At 49.7% G+C, this 20,606-nt stretch overlaps 1 protein-coding gene across 1 annotated transcript in view; it reads left to right on the top strand.

Annotated features, from left to right (window-relative positions):
* The window catches only part of LOC149346858 (uncharacterized), a 68,652-nt gene that overhangs the window by 6,012 nt on the left and 42,034 nt on the right, over positions 1-20,606 (top strand). Inside the window, exons 2-4 of the mRNA XM_089586700.1 lie at positions 862-1,075; positions 3,283-3,433; positions 12,440-12,561. Coding sequence (XP_089442826.1) covers positions 862-1,075; positions 3,283-3,433; positions 12,440-12,561 — 487 coding nt within the window. The remainder of the gene's footprint in view (positions 1-861; positions 1,076-3,282; positions 3,434-12,439; positions 12,562-20,606) is intronic.

Here is a 20,606-nt window from a genome sequence, read left to right as displayed (position 1 = left end):
GCAAGGCTCCGCTGCGCGCACGAAGCGACTCGAGCAATGTGCGCCGCTAGCACGCCGCTGCAGGAGAATGTCCCCGCGGCAGTGCTGTGATCTCTCTCTCGTGTCGACCGTTGGGCCGGTTGCGAGAGAGAGTGGGCAATCAACGCAAGGTACGCCTGTCGGAGGTCGCTGGACCCCGCTGGACAGGCTCGAACCGCTGCAGGTCAGAAGACACGTGCGGGCGAGCTCGAGTAAGCACTGGTCCGAACGGCAAAGGCCGGCACGGACAAACAGTAACGTACGCACCTTACGCTGTCTCGGAGGGATCTCTCTCTCTGGGCCCCGCTCGGACGGTCGCGGGATGCGCGGCCGCCAAAACGGGTCCCGGATTCCCGCCAAAAGGCGCCAATGGCAAAGGCCCTTGGGGAGCCGGGGCGGAGCTGTGGCTAAATGACAGTGATTAGTCACCCAGCCGCCTCTCCACCGCCTGAGGCGGGAGCAAGGGAAAGAGGAGAAACAACGCGGGCGGCCGGCACAGCCGCGCAAAGGCGACGGCGGAAAGCCAGATTCCCACACAGGGGACGGCCGAACGTTAGGTGGGTGGATGAGATTAAGAAGTTTGCGGGGATACACAGTGGCGGCAACTGACAAAGGACAGGGTTAATTTGAGAGACATGGGAGAGGCCTTTGCCCTGCAGTGGGTGTAGTCAGGCTGATGATGATGATGATGTGCATTTTGGCCATTAGTGTGTCGCGCCAGGCTGACAGGGTGACAGAAATGAGTTTCCTTTCTCTTTCACCGCCGTGCGCTAGCCGTGCGCTACGCAACGCCACTGGACGATCGCTGACTCACGCCATACCTTTCTCCCCACTCGCTGGCAGTCTCGGTCGAGGAGATGGTTTGCACGGTTGGAGCCCGGGCGGTTGTGAAGCAAATGATTCCCCCGGATGGCATCTGCCCTCTCCTCTACTACAGCGACGTAGTGGTGTATGCAAGAACACTGCATGCCACCCGCGTCGAGAGGAGCTGGAGAGTATTCAAGCAAGAGATCAAATCGCGCAGTAAGACCAAGGGTGGCATCTCATTCGACATCCGGTGAGTTCCGTTTCTTCGATGCGTATATCCGCGCCTTTTCCGATGTATCAGGGGGGGGGGGGGGGTGCAGCCGAGTGGTCGCAGTCTAGCTTGCCCTCTTGTTTGCAGTTCGCACACTGAGTTGGCACACTGTGGCGGTGCTTCTTTGAATGTACTAAGGCGAAAGCCTATAATGTCTCATCGTTGTCGACAGAAGCTTGTCAGCAGAGGTGTCACGCTTTTCGGTTGGTCGAAATGGTTATGACGTCAGTGTGCGCGGATTCGAAGTATAGAGGCCACCCACGGATGCCGGACGCCCCATTTTCGAGCACACGCAAACTAATACCTGTCGTCCGCTCCGACAGGGGGCGCAAGGCGTCCATGGGTGACCACATTACACACCTAATTACTGCGAACAGAGACATGGGTACCACCGAACTCGTTGAAGCAGAGAGTCGTGCTAAAGAAGCAGTCAAAGACGGCAGTCAAAGTGTGTAGTTGTAATATGTAGTCAAAGTGTGTAGTCAAATAAAGCATTATTACAGCACAAACAGTCTCGCAGTCAGTGCCAAACAGTGCGCCAGGAAAGGCTTTCGCCTTGCAGAACTTTAGAAAGCCAAAGTGCCCCCTGAATTTTTTTGGTGTTGTCCTTACCGAGTATTTGAAACGGTCAGGAATATCTCGATTGGGCCTGCTTGCTTCAGAAGAACGCGCATGGGATTAGTGCGCACAAAGGACCTTTTCATTTTGCCTAAGGCGGCAAACAATTTATAATATTCTCTTACGACATCTCAGCTTCCGTTTCAATATCCGGACGCTTAGCTATGGCGCCAGCTCTTCGTGCCGGTGACGACAAGCCCGGAAAAAAGTGTTAATTTATAGGTGCTTGAAAATGTTTTGTCATTCTGGCATTTTCGGCAAAGTGGCCCAACATCCTGAACATGCAGCGCTGGTAGACGAGGGACGAAGGAGAGACGACACACACAGGGCGCTGTGCCGTCTGTTCTTCGTCCCTCGTCTACCAGCGCTGCATGTTCAGGATTTCAAATCAATTTCCCCAGCAACACACCCTGCTCAAGTCAGCGCCCTCTGTGTGAAGTCTCTCCTTCGTCCCTCGTCTACCAGCGCTGCATGTTCAGGATTTCAAATCAACTTGCCCAGCAACACACCCTGCTCAAGTCAGCGCCCTGTGTGTGAAGTCTATCCTTCTTCCCTCGTCTACCAGCGCTGCATGTTCAGGATTTCAAATCAACTTGCCCAGCAACACACCCTGCTCAAGTCAGCGCCCTGTGTGTAAAGTCTCGCCTTCGTCCCTCGTCTACCAGCGCTGCATGTTCAGGATTTCAAACCAACTTGCCCAGCAACACACTCTGCTAAAGTCAGCGCCCTGTGTGTGTCGTCTCTCCTTCGTCCCTCGTCTACCAGCGCTGCATGTTCAGGATGTCAAACCAACTTGCCCAGCAACACACTCTGCTCAAGTCAGCGCCCTGTGTGTGTCGTCTCTCCTTCGTCCCTCGTCTACCAGCGCTGCATGTTCAGGATGTCAAACCAACTTGCCCAGCAACACACTCTGCTCAAGTCAGCGCCCTGTGTGTGTCGTCTCTCCTTCGTCCCTCGTCTACCAGCGCTGCATATTCAGGATGTCAAACCAACTTTCCCAGCAACACACTCTGCTAAAGTCAGCGCCCTGTGTGTGTCGTCTCTCCTTCGTCCCTCGTCTACCAGCGCTGCATGTTCAGGATTTCAAACCAACTTGCCCAGCAACACACTCTGCTAAAGTCAGCGCCCTGTGTGTGTCGTCTCTCCTTCGTCCCTCGTCTACCAGCGCTGCATGTTCAGGATGTCAAACCAACTTGCCCAGCAACACACTCTGCTCAAGTCAGCGCCCTGTGTGTGTCGTCTCTCCTTCGTCCCTCGTCTACCAGCGCTGCATATTCAGGATGTCAAACCAACTTTCCCAGCAACACACCCTGGCCCAACAGGCCACGCGGAAGAGATTAGGCAACAATTATTCAGTTATTTTTTGAGATTACATTATTTTTGAGATTACTTTCAGCTTAAATGAAAAAATCCTAAATTTGCACTTAAGCTAGAGAAGAGGCCTAGCGTGTTGTAGTAAAGATGCGCTAATGTTTTCTTGACCTGTTTTCGCACTTAGGCACAGGTTTCAGTGAAAAGGCCATATGTGACACTCGCTGTCTACTAATCAAGGCTTTATTCTGTTCTAGGTACACCACGGCCCAACAATTCGACAATAACGTGAAAAATCACATGAACAGTCTGGCAAACCAGAACATCAAGAACTACGGCTTGCTCACAGTTGTTGCGGTAACCTCGAATCTCGCAAGCGTCATGCAAAAAGCAAAAGCCGTGCTTGACGTGAGTACCGAAGATAATAGCTTAAATCCAGCAAACCACAGTGTCGATTACTGTATCGTGTGGAAGCTTTTAGCAGCGGGTTGGATACCAACGTCGTGCCCTTGCATGAAAGAGCAGGCATGACTTTACAGGCGGTACTTGCTTTTATACATAACAGAAGCCCTTTTATGAAAGAACAGATCGTTTTTCATACTGACGAGAGAGTCTGCTCACTTATTATTGTATAAGGACAGACTATTATAAAGCTTATGAAACATCAATGAATTTTGATTTTAGAACAACCGCTTTCAGTTACCCGTCTTTCGGAACAGGCCATTATAGTACGGCCAAGTACTAAGTCGGGCAGGATATAACATGAAATTTTCCAGCAGTCATTTTACGGCCGGATAAGAACATCCTCATCTTTTGTTTTTCTAGATTGAAAAGCAGCGCCTCACTCAGGAGGTCATTTTCAGCCTTTTTGTGCATGGACACTCTGGCTTTAAAGTACGCGTACCATCACTATTAGTTCAAAGACAATCTGAATGCTCACGCACCAACATTACATACAGAGATAAGATCAGGATTCTTCGGAGTATCTGATCCAATGAACATAATGCCTCTCATGGCAGATCTTTGAAGTTTGCTGACTTCTGAATAGACAGTCAATATTTATATTTATAACCTATTCCTCCAACTCCCCTCCCCTCTGCATTCTCATACAGCAGAACACAAGACTGCTACTCAAGTGCCTTCAAAATGTCTACCCAAACTTTAGGCTGTGAAAGAAAACTGCTCACAACACTGCTGCCTTTTCACTTATCTCGAAACTCGATCGCATGCGATTTGCGGCCTGTTTTTTTTGGGGGGTCCCTCACAAGGGCGTCCGCCCCTGCTTCCTAGGGGGAAGGGGGAGGATTCCGCGGACCGAAACCTTATCTCCGCCTTTCTGTTATTCAGAAAGGCGGTTATGTAAGCGTGTGTTCTAGTAGCTACGCCTAAGTCAGATAGGGCGCCTAGTATGGCTTTGTGCTGGACATTGTCAAACGCTTTCGTGAGGTCTAGGGCTAGTAGTGCTCTCGTGCGCTTGGCGTGTCTGGGGTGTAGAATTTCTTCGGAGATCTGGAGCATCACGTCCTGCGTGGACAGGTTGCTTCTAAATCCCAGCATCCTATGGGGGAAGAGATCCTGGTGGTGCATGTGGTTTTGGAGACGATGGAGTATGACGTGTTCGAGGAGTTTCCCCAGGCATGATGTGAGCGATATGCGACGGAGGTTCGCCAATTGAAGTGGTTTTCCTGGCTTTGGAATAAAGGTGACCTTAGCGTGGGTCAATTCCGGGGGGAGTGTGCCCTCCCTCCAGTGTTTGTTGAACAGTTTGGTTACGGCTTGGATCGAATTTTCTTCCAGGTTCCGTAATGCTTTGTACGAGATTTTATCTCCGCCCAGCGCCGACGTGGTGCGCAGTTTGTGCATAGCTGCTCTCACTTCCCAAGTCGATATGTCTTCGTCGAGCTCGGGGTTCGGAGGGCCTGAGTATTGGGGGAGTGGGGTCTTAGGTGTGGTTGTGAGATACCTGTCTTTTAAGTTCTGGATCAGGATGCTGTCGTCCACATCTAATTTGTGAGCGATGCGGGTCACGTTACGTTGTTGGAAGGCTTTAGTGCTCTCTGGTTCCAAGAGGCAACGTAGAAGTTTCCACGTGTCTTTCAGTCCCAGATTTCCCTCCATGTGGTTGCAAATCTGGCCCCACTGTTGACGGGTTAAGTGCTGCATGTGTCTCGATCTTTTTTACTCAGGCCGCTATCCTTAGTTTTAGAGGTCTATTGTGTTTGTTTTTGAGTCACCTTTTTTGCATGTTGGAGTGTGCTTCCCACATGTGAAGAAGTCTGCTGTCCACGATGTCCGTTTCCCGATGGCTGGGAACTTGGGATGTGGCACTTCCGACGTCCTTCGTGAGCGTATTCACCCATGTTGAAAGATGTTCTATCTCAGCAGGGGATTCCTTCCGGAGATTCCTGAATTTATCCCTATCTGTGATTGTAAGTTGTTTTACAGAGGGGGTGATTGACTTCAGTACGAAGGTTGTTTCAATGATGTAGTGGTCGCTGCCTAGGGAGATCTGCGTGTTGACGCACTGACATTGTGCGATGTTTTTGGTGATTGTGAGATCTGGGGTGGTGTTTAGCTGCTCGCTGTTTGTTTCCTATGCGCGTGTGCTGTTCTGTATCGTTAACGAGGGTTAGGCCCTCATTTTCCATTAATGTCCAGAGTTGTGATCCCTTTCTGCAGTTATGCTTGTAGCCCCAGCTTATGTGTCTCGCGTTAAAATATCCTAGGATTAGTAGCGGGTTTTTCGCGCTGATCTTTAACGCTTTTCTAATGACTGCGACAAGGGGGGCTCCGCTGCTTTTTGGGGCGCTGTACGTGTTGAGGATGAATAAGCTAGAGCTTCTTCTAGTGTTTGGAAGGAGCTCTATCAAGTGGCAGTCTATATTTTCTTGTTCGATTTGGTGATCTGTAGCCGTGTAGGTTCTATGGATATTGGTGAAAACAGCGCGAAAGAAGAAGCCCGAAGGCGAAACGAGGAAGTGACAGGAAAGAGCGCTGACTGACAACTGAATTTATTGAGCGAAACTCGCGCAATATATAGGAAGGCAGTGCCAAAGATAGTCAGATGCAGTCAACGTCACATGGTGCAAAGAGCACTAACAAAACATGCGAGCATTGCATGCAAGAGAGCTTCCAACTGCAGACCGCACGGTTAATACAGGCAGGTTTTCCGCAGACTGTGATTTCGGCAGTGACTGAAGCTCTGCTTCAGAAAGTTAAAGGCAAGAAGAAAAACGTTACTCAGGAAAGCAATAGGAGGGTGAGGCCTGCCGTTATCCCGTATTCCCACCGGGTAGCACATAATTTGAAAAAGGTTGCAAATAAATATGAGATTCCCGTAGTCTTTTCTGCCCCTTGCAAGCTAGCTACGTTGTGTCACAGGATAAATAATGAAAAGCCAAGACAGCAAACCTGTGGCGTAAAGCATGCCAACATGTTCGTCAGGTGTAGGGAAGGTGTGATTTATCAGATTCCGCTTACATGCGACAAAGTTTATATTGGTCAAACCGGAAGGTGCCTGAACGAACGTTTAAGGGAACATGAGCGCTCACTTGAAAAAGGCACTGGCTCTAATCTAGCGCTTCATTGCAAAGATTGTAAATGCATGCCTCGATTACGCGACACTATTGTTCTTGATAGGAGTAGAGACAGCGTAGCCCGGGAGTTGAAGGAGGCTTTCTTTATAAAAAGAAAGGGCTTGGAATGTGTCAGTGACGCGTCAAAATCATTGTACAGGAGTGAACTTGCCTTTTTGGAACAACATTGCTAAATTTTTATTGTTGACTACGCATGTTTCAATCGTTGAGTGTCACTGTTTCATCGTTTTATTGTTAAGGTCTGTGCATGTTTTAGCCATACGTTGTTACATTCAGTTAGTTTTTATTCTTTCCACAATTCCATTTCGTCATTTTTTATCGGTTTTACCCTTGTTACCTGCTATGGATGTTTTATCGGTTTTTATGGCTCTTTACACCTTGTGACATTAACTGTTTAAGTCATCATGTATTTTTTTTGTTACCATCCCCTTGAGATTCTGCTGACTTTTAGCCTTTTCACCCTGTTATTTTTTTATCGCTTTTATGGCTCTTTACACCATGTGACATTAACTGTGTATAATCATTAAGTGTAGTTTTCATTTTGTTACCATCCCTTTTGATATTCAGTTCACTGTTAGCTTTTTCACCTTGTTTTGTTTTTATCGCTTTTATGGCTCTTTGCACCATGTGACGTTCACTGCATCTGACTATCTTTGGCACTGCCTTCCTATATATTGCGCGAGTTTCGCTCAATAAATTCAGTTGTCAGTCAGCACTCTTTCCTGTCACTTCCTCGTTTCGCCTTCGGGCTTCTTCTTTCGCGCTGTTTTCACCAATATCAGAATGGACCAACTAGCCCAGCAAAAAGTTCTGCTAGGTTCTATGGACAAGGGTGGCTATCCGCGGGGTGGTGGATGTGTTTGGTTGGTGAGGGGTGTAGTTCAGGAGTTTTGCAGGGGTTTGCGTCTCCTGCAACGCGATTACCGCTGGGATCTCCGCGTCGGAGAGTGATTGTATGTAGAGCTGCAGGTTGCTGCGTTTAGAGCGGTAACCTCTGCAGTTCCACTGTCACACTCTAAGTTCCTTGCGTGTTACTTCCATCATGAACTAGCTTAGCGGGGGCGATTGGGTTGAATGTGGGTTGGGAGGAGGAGAGTTTCTCTAGGCTGCTTTAATGGTGAGCAATGATAGCATCTTGTGCACTCATCTTTTGCTCGAGCGCTGCCAGGCGGCTGTTGACTGTTGCTTCCCAAGTTTTTGTTTCCTTGGACATGTTTTCTATCTTTTGTTCGAGGATATTAATAGCCCTAAAGATTGTCTCGAGGGACATTGCGCTATCGGCTGTGGTAGAGGTCGGTTCCTTAGCTTTCACGCACTTTACCCTCCCCTTATACACGCTCGCGCTATCACCAAGTCTACACAAACCCCTCCTGTACCCTCTGCCACCACCCCAAAGCCACTCTAGAACCTATCGTTTTCCTCTGCCCGGCGGATCCTCCCCCGCGGGGCCTGGAGCACCTTACCACTTGGGAGACCCTACTGCGTTCTGAGGACCCGGCCAAGCAAGCCATCGCCGAAGGCCGGGCTGCCGGCGTCATGAGCCTACGGGACATGAACGTTTTATTTATTTATTTAGTAAGGAACCCACAGCGCCGTGGCATTACAGTGGGGGGGGGGGGGGGGGGGGGGGTGTGCAATGTACAACAAAGAAGCACACATGACACCTCCGCTCGCAAGCAGAGTTACAAGCATAAAACTTTCACCAGGTACATCTCACTTCAAAAGAACACATCACAATCGCATCACATCATTAAAGAACGAAAGAACGCATCATTTGATGTCACACTCGCAACATCGCTCGGTAGTCTGTTCCATTCTCTAATGGTTTTCGGAAAGAAAGACATTTTAAACAATTCAGTTTTTGCCGCGAATTCGCGGACTTTAAAAACATGGTCAACACGGTTGGATCTATAAAAAGGCTCCTGCACATACCTTTCGCGTTCAACCCGAACAGTTGAATAATAAACAGCATGAAACAGCTTCAGACGCAACTTCTTTCGGCGCGTGTCAAGCAATTCCCAGTTGAGTGCATCCTTCGTACGCGATGCACTGTAACGAGCCCCGCGTGTGCCAGACGCGAAACGAGAGGCAATGCTCTGCACCCTCTCCAACTTATCTTTATCTCTAGCAGTAGGCGGGTCCCAGACAGTGCACGCGTAGTCCAGAACCGACCTGACATAAGTCTTGAATAAAATGTCACGACATGACAGTGGAAAAGTGCTTGCATTTCGGCGAAGAAATCCCAAGTTTCTGCATGCTTTAGCAGAGATATAATCGACGTGACGGCGCCAGCTCAAATCAGGAGTAAAATAAACGCCTAGATATTTAAATTCGAATACCTGCTCTAACATTGTGTTCCTAATAACATATGATTACACATCAGGGTTTTTCTTTCTTGTAAACTTCATATGGACAGTCTTGGACAAATTCAAATTCATATTCCATTTAACGCACCACTCTGAGATTCTGTTCAAATCTTCTTGGAACATTTCCGCATCTCGATCACTAGTGACAACACTATAAAGAACGCAGTCATCCGCAAATAACCGCATTTCAGATACTATTCCGTCACCAATGTCATTCACGTAGAGCAGGAACAATAGTGGCCCTAACACGGAGCCCTGGGGAACACCAGACACAACCTGCACTCTTTGAGACTCGGCGCCATTCATAACCACAAACTGCTGCCGTAAACATAGGTAATCTTTTACCCATGATATCACTTGAGGGCTAATATTGTAAAAAGACATTTTTTGAATTAGTAAAGAATGCGTCACGGTATCAAAGGCCTTTTTAAAGTCCAAAAACACGCAGTCCACGCTAAGTCGCCTGTCCAGTGCCTCAGCCAAATCGTGCGCAAATTCAGTCAGCTGCGTAGTACACGATAGGCCCCTTCGAAAACCATGCTGACGAGGATTAAACAATGAATGTGCGTCCATATGTGCTGCTATACTGGTGAACAAAATATGTTCGAGTATCTTGCACGCAACTGAAGTTAGAGATACCGGTCTATAATTTGATACAGTGTTGCGAGGGCCAGATTTGTAGATTGGCACAACACTTGCAATTTTCCAGTCATCTGGAAGGCAGGATTCTTCAAGCGATTTTTCAAAAATTATCTTTAAGTAGGGTGCAACCGACTCAGCACACAGTTTGTAGAATTTGTTTGGCAAGTCATCAGGACAACCAGCCTTAGCAATCTTAAGATTCTGCAACAGAGACTGTATACCGTTGATGCTGATCACAACATCATCCATAACACTCGCCACTGGCTGGAAACTCGGGGTATTCATATCGGCATGTTCGATTTCAGAGCTGAAAACAGAGCTGAAATATTTATTAAAGAACTCAGCTTTTTGTGCATCATCGTCAACAAAGGTGTCACCAGAAACAAGAGGTGGTATAGTTACAGAGTCTTTTCCATTTCTCTTTACATGTTTCCAAAATTCCTTTGGATTTTCTTTTAATTTCGTCTCCATTGAAATGCCAAACGAATTTTTTGCAGCTGCCACAGCAAGTTTCATTCTTCCGGCAATTTCCTGAAGCTTGAACCAATTCTCACGCGTCGGATTTCCTTTAAATTTAACGTAAACACGTTGCCTTTTGCGCGTAATACTGCGTAGCTCCCGAGTAAACCATGGTTTGCTTTTACTCCTCCTCTTCGTTAATATCCATGCCGGAACAAAGCACTGCCTCAGTTCAAACATCTTATCCTTAAATCTAGACCATAGTTCAACCACTCCAGAGTTATCGGCATGCAGTGAGAGCAGTGCGGCCGTCCGGGCGACCAAGGACATGCGTGTCCCAAACTCCCCGTTCCAAATAAAATTTTCCACCAGGGGTAATCTCCTAGGCAAAGAATCGACGGCTTGGGACAGTCGCACTGCACAGAAGCGCGCACCTGAGCGTCGTCTTCGTTTCAAAATACTTCGTAGTCCTCCTAGCGTCCGTAGCAATATAGTCTCAGAATGTGGGTTCACTGAAGTATTTCATTGGAAGATGTTTAAATATAGCGATATATGTCTATTTTCAGCATGAATACTTGTTTTGTATCGGAGTGGACTGCATCAATGCTTTTATCACTTGGCGTGGATAACATACCAGTGCATTATGCGCAGCCTAATCAACTTCTGTTCTTTAGTTTGTGTTTTTATTGCAGTTCATTTCTGAGATTTCCGTAATACAACTTCACGGTCTTCAAATTTGAATGGCAAAGAAAAATGAACTAGTGAAGTTAGTTCAATAAACTTCGCACACTACACTAGTATATTGTCCCTTCAAGCGATAAGTATATACATGCTGTGTACCTCGATACACAGCACATACTGCTGCCCAAAATAGCCCCAATGTGCTACACTGAAAAAGCTGCCGTCCAATTACAGTTCGACGAAGGCGCATTCTTAGGCCATATGATACTAGATAAACATTTATTCTATACATAAGACAAATCAAACTGTCGTAACTGAAGTAGTTTCTTCAGAATTGTTCTCTCAAACAGGCACATCACCAAAACTACAGGCTTCGTTACCTGCGATAGCGCCTCTTGTGCACTTGATAATTCAAATACCCTATCCTGGTGTGCATCAATTTGCAGAGTGTACATAGCGACAGAGCGTACCAATGATCTCGAAATTGTGCTGTTTGAAAGAGAAAAAACGAAGAATGCTCGCATGCCTATGGCCTAAAATGGAGCATTCGCTCAGCTGGACCCCGCCTTACTGCGGTAGCTTTAGAATAGCCATGGGGGCAGAAACTGTCCGGCCTCGGCGTCTGTGTGAAGCCTATAGCTGTCAGTGGTGGCACATGGTGGTTAGGGGAATTTTCCTCTCAAAACCTTCCAGCCGTCCCCGCACTTCCCTCCCATACCACCTATTCACTTTTAGGTGAGTGGAAGAAACCGCCCTAGATGGCACAGCATACACCAGTAAAAGAAGCGATTATGACTAGAAATGCAACAGCAATTAATAGAAAGACTGACTTGAAGCAGGATCATCACCATCATCATCAGCCTGACTACGCCCACTGCAGGGCAAAGGCCTCTCCCATGTCCCTCCAATTAACCCAGTGAGTTGCCAGTTGCGGCCACCGTATCCCCGCAAACTTCTTAATCTCATCCGCCCACCTAATTTTCTGCCAACCCCTGCTACGCCTGCCTTCTCTTGGAATCCACTCCATTACTCTTAAGGACCAGCGGTTATCTTGCCTTCGCATTATATGCCCTGCCCAAGCCCACTTCTTGCTCTTTATTTCGACTAGGATGTCGTTAACCCGCGCTTGTTCCCTCACCCACTCTTCCCGCTTCCGGTCTCTCAACGTCACACCTATCACACAGGTGTCACCTTAAGCAGGATACGAATAGAAGATGCGAATACAACTCGAATATATTTGCGAGTGCGAGTAAAATGCCACCGCATACTCCCGCCGCACCAATTTCATTGAGCTCCCCCAAATATTTCATTTTGTGCTTGTCTACTTCGATTTCTTATTCTGGTGACAATGTAGAGCTTCTTGAAACAAGGGCTGCAGTTTAAAAAGATGACCTTTACATGCACCTCAAAAAAGCCGAACCCAAGGCGCGAAGCTCGCGCATAACGCATTTATCTATGACCAACCTTCCACCTCAAGGAGAAGAGCCCCTGAAGTACCACAAAGCTTCAGTTTTGTTGATTTCGTTTACCACTGTGCCCGTTCCTAGCACATCGTTACATGCGGCAACTGTTTACATCATTTTCGCAGGGAGGTTACAAAGTTCTTAGTCAGCCTTTGTTTGTATTGAGCGCATACGTGTCGTTCAGTTTCTATTGGGGTTTTGTTGCAGAAATTCAAGGAAATTCAAGGCCATGACCAGAACAAAAAATCAATTATAGCACTCGGCGTTTACGACTACCACGCCAAAAATGCGTACAGTACCTTCACAGCGCAGTTCAAATCGGCCGTCGAGTGAGTATACAATGATTGAGGCCGGCGTGTCTCTCCTTGCTATTTCCAGAGCTGGTGGGTATCGCTGGTTAGTAGATCAGGTGTAAGTGTTCTCTTGGATGTAACGGAGCGCGAGAGGTGACGGCAGAGGTCGTCGTGGAGAGAGATGGTTACGTTACGCTACGAAACCTCTGAATTAAGGCGCCTTAGCCGTTCCGCATCTCAACGGTTTACCACCTTCCCCGTCTCCTCTCCTAATGAAAGCAACGTAGCAGGCTAGGCGTCGACCTTATAATGGCTTAAAACATGAAGTGGTCGTCGGCTCATTCGGGTGGGCTGGCATATCATCGAATTACATGTCGCCAGAGCACGCGCTGCAATGAGACACAAAACGAGATCCTCTGCTGGGCTCATTTTGGAGGAAGGCAGGGGAGGAGAGATGAGGTTGCAGGAGGTTCCAGTAGTCCTCAACAGCGTCGTCATAGCACGGGCAGAAACATTTGCACAAAATGAGACCTAACAACCAATGACGCATTGTTCCAAGAAAAGTTTAAACCTGCGCGTTTAAACACAATACTATGTAAGTGCGCCCTGGCGGCAAGAACGCGCCAGAAATTATTTCTTGCAGCGTTCATAACGGTACTCGGTAGAAGAGTTATTTCAGAAATCGTTGTTGCAGATAAGTGCGGTCTGGACTTGTTCACCTGGTGGTGGCATGGCATGATTAGACCTTATACAGGGAGGGAGGGGTTCAAAGCAGGGGAGAAAAAAATAAACATGAAAAATGCCGCGGTGGCCAGGGGAAAAACATAAAGAAAGGCGAAAGCCGGCACGTGCAGGCACGTAATTCGGCATGACCTGAGGCGATGCAGGCAGGTGGCTTTCTTATCCGTGTGGAGGCTGTTGCTTCGAGGAAGTAAGGTGGATGGTATTTGTTGGCGGAAAGCGTTGGCGCCGCGATGATTTGATTGATTGATTGATTGATTGGCTGATTGATTGATTGATTGATTGATTGATTGATTGATTGATTGATTGATTGATTGATTGATTGATTGATTGATTGATTGATTGATTGATTGATTGATTGATTGATTGATTGATTGATTGATTGATTGATGTCGTGGCGGAATTTCATCAGGTCTCTGGCCTCTGGAGGGCGCGACAGGATGCCGGGGTTTTCATTTATCCCGGCCTGCAGTGTGTTAAATTAAAAAATGAAGTATGACTCCCGTTGTTCCCGCTTACGAGATCTGTGAAAACTGATCTGTAGTAGCGTAACCCTCAGCTTGTCGAACTCGTGATTTTTTTGGCTAAGGTGCTTCGGCAGAGGGAGGTAGGAAAAGATTTCGCGTCAGCACGATGGTTCTTAAATCTAATTCGGAATAAATTCTCAGTTCGACCAATGCATTGCATTTGATGCCTGCCACATTCGAGCTTGTACACAGCGTTGCTGCTGTCACAGTTCAAATTTCCGCGAATGGAGTGGTGAAGTTGGAATGTGTGCTTTGAGCTAGCATTGTTTTCTGCATGTGCTTGCAAACTTTACAGTGATTCTTAACGCAAGGTAGGCTCCTGCATACGTTCGTCTACTGATAGCAGAGTGGACTACCCTATTTTGTAAAATTTTTGTTCGCCTGTACGTAACACGCGGAACTGTTGGGAAAAGTTTGGAGAGCCGATCACTTTGCTCGATGATGTTGAAGTGTTTTCTCAAGATTTTGATGTTCGGAAGGTTACTTCGAAAGTTAAGGGGAAATTGGAACGATGGTCGTTTGGGGCTGCTGAATGATTTCATTACGATTTATTGTGTCAGCCTTTTTAATCGCGTCATCAATAATAGAGAGCGGATAGCGTTGATTTCGTAGAACCGTCCGCATACCATCAGAACATTTCACAAAGTCCTCCGAACGTGAGCAGATTCGCTTGTACTTTCTTTCTTGCTTCCCCTTTTAAAATCATGTGCAATACCTTCATTCTCAGTCCTGATGAAGGCCAGCTTCTGGCCAAAACGTCGACGTAAGAAATGCGTCGATATGAAGCGATGTTCCTCTCTCTCTCCCTATTCTCTCTCTCTCTCTATATATATATATATATATATATAAGAAGGGGTGAAGATCGGATGGATCCGGTAGAACATAAACGTAATTCGGTTGACACACGGTAGAAAAACAACAACTTTATTCTAACGGTTCGACCAGGGTCTGGCCTTCGTCAGACTCTGACGAAGGCCAGACCCTGGTCGAACCGTTAGAATAAAGTTGTTGTTTTTCTACCGTGTGTCAACCGAATTACGTTTATATATATATATATATATATATATATATATATATATATATATATATATATATATATATATATATTGCCACCTAGTATTGCCAGGTGGCGCATACGAAGTAGGGCGACGACGACGAAGCAGGGCTCGCGCCGTGTGGAGTCTGTCGCTGTTGTTGCCCCAGCTTGCCTGGCCTTCCCTTCCGTGCCTGCTAATAAAGCCCCCCTTGGTCAGCAAGTACGTTACAGTCTGGTGGAGGTGCTGAGGAAGATCCCTGTATATGTCTAATACTCCTCCGCATACCCTGGGCTCCAGTCCTTCGCTGGTGGACACCCCTGTGCACCGTGCTAGCCGGAGAAACCAAGGCCTACCTCCCGAACACGGGCTTTTGGAGTCTGCAAGAGCACCCACCCATCGACCTGTTATGCCAGCTGCAGCCTACTATACCTTGCAGAATCCGCGACTGCCCAAACCATTCCATGGCAGTCAGCTCGAAGACGTCGAAGACTGGCTGGTCGTGTTTGAACGCGTGGCCTCGTTCAACCAGTGGGACGACGCAGCCAAGCTTCGAAACGTCTTCTTTAGCCTGGAGGATGGGGCACGTACGTGGTACGAGAACCGAGAAGATGCGCTAACATCATGGCATGAGTTCCGCCGACGCCTGCTGGAGACCTACACCAGCACGGATCGCCGAGAACGGGCTGAACGGACTTTGCAGTCTCGCATTCAAATGCCGAATGAGTCTATAGCCATGTACGTGGAGGATATGACTCGGCTCTTCCGGCGAGCTGACCCGGCCATGCCCGAAGAGAAAAAGGTGCGCCAACTCATGCGCGGCGTCAAAGAACAGCTCTTTGCAGGCCTCGTGCGCAGCCCACCATCGACCGTCGCTGCATTCCTTGCCGAGGCCGCGACGATGGAAAAGGTTCTTCAACAACGTTCTATGACTTACAACCGGCCCGTGCATGCTGCTGCAGCCACCGAATCGTTTGCCACCGCCGTGAGCCACCCTGACGATTTGCGCGAACTGATTCGCACCATCGTGCGTGAAGAGGTCCTCAAGTTTTGTAGCCCTTTGCAGTCTGCACTTGGTTCGATTTCCGCTCTTGTTCGCGAGGAGGTGCAACACGCGTTCAGGGGTCCTACCGTCGAAACACCACCTCTGCCGGGAGACTACAGCCGCCCCACCTATGCCGAAGTTGCGAGACGCCCGGCTGCAGCTTCGCCACCGCCGATTCCAGTAACGCCTCCTGCACCGCTGTCCCCAGTTCCACCAGTCCCGTATTTCGACGATCGCCGAGTGCACTTGCGGAAGGCCGATGTCTGGCGCACACCTGACAACCGGCCACTCTGCTTTCACTGCGGAGAACCAGGCCATCTCTACCGCAATTGCACTTATCGACGCCTCGGTCTGCAGGGCTTTCGAGCCGATTCGCCCAGACCCCGGTTTGGCCACCGGCCTCCAGACATTGAAGACTTCCTCGCGGAACAGCGACTTTCAGCCCGTGCGCCGCATCAGCCGCGCTCATCTTCTCCGCGGCGCTCTTCCCCGAACCCGCACAGCTCCCCGCGAGCAGTACAGGGTCGCTCGCCGAGCCCTCGCCGGGAAAACTGAGACCAGCGACCTTCGGGGGCGAGGTCGCTGGGAGTCGCTGCGCTGAAGACCTCCCGCCGCCGCCGCTACGCTCCGACCGTGAACAGATAGTACCGTCATCTGACCAAGACAGCTGCGTTTCCTTGGACATACCTGTTCTTCTCGACGGTCACAGAGTCAGTGCATTAGTGGACACCGGGGCCGACTATTCAATTATCAGTGATAAATTGGCGACTCTTCTAAAAAAAGTCCTTACGCCTTGTTCTGTAGTGCATCTCCGTACTGTGGTCATCTCGTTACTCCAAAGGGTATTTGCACGGCTCGCGTTCAGATTCAGGGATCTACGTTCGTCGTCAGTTGTGTAGTTCTGTGCAATTGCTCCCGCGATCTCATTATCGGCATTGACTTTCTGCGGGAGTATGGTGCTGTCATCGACCTCCGCCGACGAATCATCACCTTTTCGACCAGTAAAGCGACCCACCTCGCCGAATCTTGCCACCGCAGTGCCGCCCTTCGTGTTTCTGCAGACAGTGTCACGTTGCCGCCACGAAGCAGTGTTTTGGTTGAAGTCACTTGCAACGACTTGCATGACGCAGAAGCAGTCGCCGAGGCTAACCGTTCACTCCTGCTTACTCAAGGCATCTGCGCCGCTCGCAGTCTACTGACGCTTCGTGGTGGCCGGTCTGCGGTCCTGGTCACTAATTTTTCTAATGAGTACCGGCACCTTTTTGCAGGAACGGCTATCGCTTCTGCCGAACCTGTTACCGATATTCCCGTTTGTTTTGCGTCCGCGGCAGCCGGCACTGACGAACCTTCCCTTGAAAACGTCGACATAAACTGCCACCTGTCTCGGGAGCAACGCCTGGCTTTGGAACAGCTGCTGAAGGAATACAAGTCGTGCTTCGCTTCCTCCTCGAAGGTTCGTCAAACACCCATCACGCAGCACCGCATCACCACCTATGACGACGCTCGCCCTATACGACAGCAGCCTTATCGTGTTTCTGCTAAAGAACGGGCGGTTATCCAAACTCAGGTTCAGGAAATGCTTGACGATGGCGTTGTTCAACCTTCCCAAAGCCCGTGGTCTTCACCTGTAGTCCTTGTTAAGAAGGACGGCACTCTCCGGTTTTGTGTCGACTATCGCAAACTGAACAGTGTGACCAAAAAGGACGTCTACCCGTTGCCGCGCATTGACGACTCGCTGGATAGATTACGGCGCGCTAAGTACTTCTCATCCATTGACATAAAGAGCGGCTATTGGCAAATTGAAGTAGACGAACGGGACCGCGAAAAAACCGCCTTTGTGACTCCAGATGGCCTCTATGAATTTAAACTGCTTCCTTTCGGTTTGTGCTCCGCCCCGGCTACGTTCCAACGAATGATGGACACCGTCCTCACAGGCCTCAAGTGCAAAGCTGTCTTGTTTACTTGGACGACGTCGTAGTTTTTTCGGAAACGTTTGACCAACATCTCCAGCGCCTGCGGGCTGTCCTCGAAGCCCTCCGCTCGGCAGACCTTACCATGAAGCCCCAGAAGTGTCATTTCGGTTACGAAGAGCTCAAATTTCTGGGTCGCGTTGTGAGCGCTGAGGGAGTGCGGCCGGACCCCGAAAAGACTGCCGCCGTCGCACGTTTTCCCGTTCCGACCGACAAGAAAGCTGTCCAGCGCTTCCTGGGTCTCTGTGCGTATTATCGGCGCTTTATTGCGGACTTTTCCACGATTGCTGAGCCGTTGACGCGCCTCACCAGGAATACCACCTCCTTTGTCTGGACCACTGAGCAACAGACCGCTTTCTCTACGCTCCGCCAGCGCCTTCAAACACCTCCCGTTCTTGCGCACTTCGACGAAGATGCCGATACCGAGGTCCACACCGACGCCAGTAACATCGGTCTTGGCGCGGTCCTTGTTCAACACCAAGACGGCCTTGAGAGGGTTATCGCCTATGCTAGCCGTACTCTCTCCCGCGCCGAGAGCAATTACTCCACGTCTGAAAAAGAATGTCTCGCGGTCGTGTGGGCCACCATGAAGTTTCGCCCTTATCTTTACGGCCGCCCATTCAAAGTGGTCACCGATCACCACTGCCTATGCTGGCTGGCAAATTTGCGAGACCCATCTGGACGCCTGGCACGCTGGAGCTTACGGCTCCAGGAATTTGACATTACTATTGTTTACAAGTCCGGCCGTAGACACGAAGACGCCGACACACTGTCGCGTGCACCAGTTGATTCTGCCGACGCAGCGCCCGATGACGACAGCGGCTTCCTTGGTACTCTCACCGCCTCCGACCTACTGACTCGGCAGAGGGCGGACTCGGACCTTCGCCCTCTCATTGACGCCCTTGAAGGTAGTGATACGGTTATACCTCGCCACTTCTCTCGACGTCTTGGCTCCTTCTGTTTGCGGCAAGGTCTCTTGTACAAGAAGAACTCGAGAGGCAACGATAGACCTTACCTTCTCGTCATTCCAGCCGACCTCCGATCTGACGTTCTTTTCGCCTGCCACGATGAGCCCACGTCTGGCCACTTGGGCTTTTCACGTACGCTCGCCAGAGTGCGGAACATGTATTACTGGCCTGGACTTTCTGCTGATGTCAAACGATACGTTAAAAGCTGCCGAGAATGCCAGCGCCGGAAAACGCCACCACTTAAGCCGGCGGGTTTTCTCAAGCCCGTTACTGCCCCTCGCGCTCCGTTCGACCAGATCGGCATGGACCTCCTCGGCCCTTTCCCCTTGTCGCAGGGCGGCAATAAGTGGATCATAGTTGCTACCGACTATTTGACTCGCTACGCCGAGACCAAGGCGATCCCTCGTGGCACAGCTTCAGAAGTCGCAGAGTTTTTCATGCACAACATCGTCCTGCGACATGGCGCTCCTTCGCACGTGATTACAGACAGAGGGACGGCGTTTACAGCGCAACTAATCGACCACATCTTTCGGCTGAGCTGCACAACACACCGCAAGACCACGGCCTACCATCCGCAGAGCAATGGCTTGACCGAACGATTAAACAGGACCCTTGCCGACATGTTGTCCATGTACGTAGATGTTCAACACAAAACTTGGGATGAGGTCCTGCCGTATGTCACGTTTGCCTACAACACCGCCCTGCAGGAAACTACGCGCTTCTCCCCGTTTCGCCTTGTGTACGGACGCGAAGTCCAGAGCATGCTTGATGCCATGCTCCCGTGCCCAGAGGATGACCAACTCGCCCCAGCCGCCCAACAGTTTGCCCAACGTGCTGAAGAAGCCCGTCAGCTGGCCCGCGTGCACATCGGGCAACAGCAGAGCTCGGATGCGCGCCGTTACAACCTTCGCCACCGACAGGTTGACTACAAACCCGGTGACCAAGTCTGGGTGTGGACTCCTGTTCGTCGCCAAGGCTTGTGTGAGAAACTGCTCTCCTGCTATTTTGGCCCTTACAGAGTGGTACGGCGTGTGAGTGAGGTTAACTATGAAGTGGTTCCGGACGGTGCTGCGCTACCGCGACGCCGACAGCCCGACTCTGACACTGTGCACGTTGTGCGGCTTAAGCCGTGCTATACACGGTGACGCAACCGTGCTGATGTTTTCGCGCGCTTCAGTTGCGCCAGTTTGCTTTTTTTTTGTTTATTTTTGTTTCACCCTTACGTCGACAGCGACAGCGCTCTTTTTTTTTCTTCATAAGGGGGGAATAATGCCACCTAGTATTGCCACGTGGCGCATACGAAGTAGGGCGACGACGACGAAGTAGGGCTCGCGCCGTGTGGAGTCTGTCGCTGTTGTTGCCCCAGCCATAGCCTCCTCTATTTTTTCTGTGCCTGGTCAAAGGCTGCTGAAGCGCCGTCTGACTCCGCCGTGTTTCTCCGCGGGGCGGCGCTGCCAGCCCAGGATGGATGGGCGTGCGCGTAGTTGCGGCCGGCTGCAGGGGCTTCGGCGGCCGCGGAATAAATGTGGCCTTTGCCTACTCCACGAACGACCAACTCGTCCTAAGCCATTACCAAAAGTATATAAAAGCAAACATTCGGCAACACAAAAACGACGTCCGCAACTATGCAAGAAAGCGCGCAGTCCTCTAACCGAACATTCCTAAGACACACAATCAACATCGACGAAACCAGCACACTCAGAGCCGGAACGAGTTAGCAAAAACGCGCCTAATCCTTGTGCACTGAAATGCGCAGCAACCCGGAATAAAGCGGCGCTAAAAACAGATTTCGAATT

The sequence above is a fragment of the Amblyomma mixtum genome, chromosome 4 (genome assembly GCF_055824585.1).
Source record: "Amblyomma mixtum isolate Tamu chromosome 4, ASM5582458v1, whole genome shotgun sequence".
Lineage (NCBI taxonomy): Eukaryota > Metazoa > Arthropoda > Arachnida > Ixodida > Ixodidae > Amblyomma > Amblyomma mixtum.
The sequence above is the reverse complement of the archived record's forward strand: the minus strand, read 5'-3'. Positions and strand labels throughout refer to the sequence as shown.